We start from the raw sequence: 2,739 nt of genomic DNA, 5'->3' as shown, positions 1-2,739 counted from the left end.
TATATACTGTATGTATTCAGATCCTCCTGGAGGTCCGGAGTACTGCTGCTTTTCTGTTCTATCTGATCATTAATGGTCCCCACCTGGTGTCCCAGGTCTAAACAGGGCCTGATCATTAATGGTCCCCACCTGGTGTCCCAGGTCTAAACAGGGCCTGATCATTAATGGTACCCACCTGGTGTCCCAGGTCTAAACAGGGCCTGATCATTAATGGTACCCACCTGGTGTCCCAGGTCTAAACAGGGCCTGATCATTAATGGTCCCCACCTGGTGTCCCTGGTCTAAACAGGGCCTGATCATTAATGGTATCCACCTGGTGTCCCAGGTCTAAACAGGGCCTGATCATTAATGGTCCCCACCTGGTGTCCCAGGTCTAAACAGGGGGGCTGATCATTAATGGTATCCACCTGGTGTCCCAGGTCTAAACAGGGCCTGATCATTAATGGTCCCCACCTGGTGTCCCAGGTCTAAACAGGGGGGCTGATCATTAATGGTCCCCACCTGGTGTCCCAGCTCTAAACAGGGCCTGATCATTAATGGTCCCCACCTGGTGTGACCTTCCATGATCTCGCCATCACGGTTGACAACTCCGCTGTGTCCTCCTCCCAGAGTGCGAAGAGCCTAGGCGTGACCCTGGACAACACCCTGTCGTTCTCCGCCAACATCAAGGCGGTGACCCGCTCCTGCAGGTTCATGCTCTACAACATTCGGAGAGTGCGACCCTGCCTTACACAGGAAGCGGCGCAGGTCCTGGTCCAGGCACTTGTCATCTCCCGTCTGGACTACTGCAACTCGCTGTTGGCTGGGCTCCCTGCCTGTGCCATTAAACCCCTACAACTCATCCAGAATGCCGCAGCCCGTCTGGTGTTCAACCTTCCCAAGTTCTCTCACGTCACCCCCCTCCTCCGCACACTCCACTGGCTTCCAGTTGAAGCTCGCATCCGCTACAAGACCATGGTGCTTGCCTATGGAGCAGTGAGGGGAACGGCACCTCTGTACCTTCAGGCTCTGATCAGTCCCTACACCCAAACGAGGACATTGCGTTCATCCACCTCTGGCCTGCTGGCTCCCCTTCCTCTGCGGAAGCACAGCTCCCGCTCAGCCCAGTCAAAACTGTTCGCTGCTCTGGCACCCCAATGGTGGAACAAGCTCCCTCACGACGCCAGGACAGCGGAGTCACTCACCACCTTCCGGAGACATTTGAAACCCCACCTCTTTAAGGAATACCTGGGATAGGATAAAGTATTCCTTCTAACCCCCCCCCCCCCCCCCCCCCCAAATTGTAAAGTGGTTATCCCACTGGCTATAGGGTGAACGCACCAATTTGTGAGTCGCTCTGGCTAAGAGCGTCTGCTAAATGACGTTAATGTGCCCTTGAGCAAGGCACTTAACCCTAATTGCTCCTGTAAGTCGCTCTGGTTAAGAGCGTCTGCTAAATGACTAAAATGTAAATGTAATGTAAATGGTGTCTCTCTCTCTCTGTCCCCGCCTCCCTCTCCTCTAGTTAAGGTATCAGAAGTGCCTGTTGGCTCACCCCCCCTCCCGGAGACCCCTCCCCTCCTATGGCTGTGGCTCCTCCCCCCCGGGCAGCGGCGGTGGTAACCATGGTAATGGCGGTGTGGAAGGAGAGACTGTGTCTCAGCGTGTCTCCACCAGCGTGAAGAGAGGAGTGCTGTCCCTCATCGACACCCTCAAACAGAAGAGACCGCTGCCCACAGCCACTGACGCACCAGAGTAACCATGGAAACTAAACTAACATTGTGACTACGACCGCACACCCCGGTAACTATGGAAACAAACAACGCTACTACAACCGCACACCCTGGTAACTATGGAAGCGAACAGCACAGCACCTTGGTAACCATGGAAATCACTGCTCTGGCACAGTCGAACTATGGCAGCAAAACGTAGAACCCCCGTCCTCCATAGACGGTCCCTCCCTCCTCCATAGACGGTCCTCCCCTCCTCCATAGACGGTCCTCCCCTCCTCCATAGACGGTCCCTCCCTCCTCCATAGACGGTCCTCCCCTCCTCCATAGACGGTCCCTCCCTCCTCCATAGACGGTCCTCCCCTCCTCCATAGACGGTCCTCCCATCCTCCATAGATGGTCCTCCCCTCCTCCATAGACGGTCCTCCCCTCCTCCATAGATGGTCCTCCCCTCCTCCAAAGACGGTCCTCCACCTCCTCCATAGATGGTCCTCCCCTCCTCCATAGATGGTCCTCCACCTCCACAAACAGTCCTCCCTTCCTCCATAGACGGTCCTCCCCTCCTCCATAGACGGTCATCTTCCTCCATAAACGGTCCTCCCCTCCTCCATAGATGGTCCTCCCCTCCTCCATAGACGGTACTCCCCTCCTCCATAGACGGTCCTCCCCTCCTCCATAGATGGTCCTCCCCTCCTCCATAGACGGTCCTCCACCTCCTCCATAGATGGTCCTCCCCTCCTCCATAGACGGTCCTCCCCTCCTCCATAGACGGTCCCTCCCTCCTCCATAGACGGTCCTCCCCTCCTCCATAGACGGTCCTCCCCTCCTCCATAGATGGTCCTCCCCTCCTCCATAGACGGTACTCCCCTCTTCCATAGACGGTCCTCCCCTCCTCCATAGATGGTCCTCCCCTCCTCCATAGACGGTCCTCCACCTCCTCCATAGATGGTCCTCCCCTCCTCCATTGACGGTCATCCACCTCCACAAACGGTCCTCCCTTCCTCCATAGACGGTCCTCCCCTCCTCCATA

At 56.4% G+C, this 2,739-nt stretch overlaps 1 protein-coding gene across 1 annotated transcript in view; it reads left to right on the top strand.

Moving 5' to 3' along the window:
• The window catches only part of LOC311116849 (amyloid beta precursor protein binding family B member 2-like), a gene marked incomplete at its 5' end in the record, with an annotated part of 2,759 nt that extends 894 nt beyond the window's left edge, over window positions 1-1,865 (top strand). The window contains one exon of the mRNA XM_084191884.1: window positions 1,505-1,865. Within this exon, the coding sequence (XP_084048010.1) occupies window positions 1,505-1,738 (234 nt within the window). The 3' untranslated portion in view covers window positions 1,739-1,865. The remainder of the gene's footprint in view (window positions 1-1,504) is intronic.
• Window positions 1,866-2,739: the final 874 nt, after the last annotated feature.

The sequence above is a fragment of the Coregonus lavaretus genome, assembly GCF_964263955.1.
Source record: "Coregonus lavaretus genome assembly, contig: HAP1_SCAFFOLD_5683, whole genome shotgun sequence".
Classification (NCBI taxonomy): Eukaryota; Metazoa; Chordata; class Actinopteri; order Salmoniformes; family Salmonidae; genus Coregonus; species Coregonus lavaretus.
This window is presented reverse-complemented; position numbering and strand designations above follow the sequence as displayed.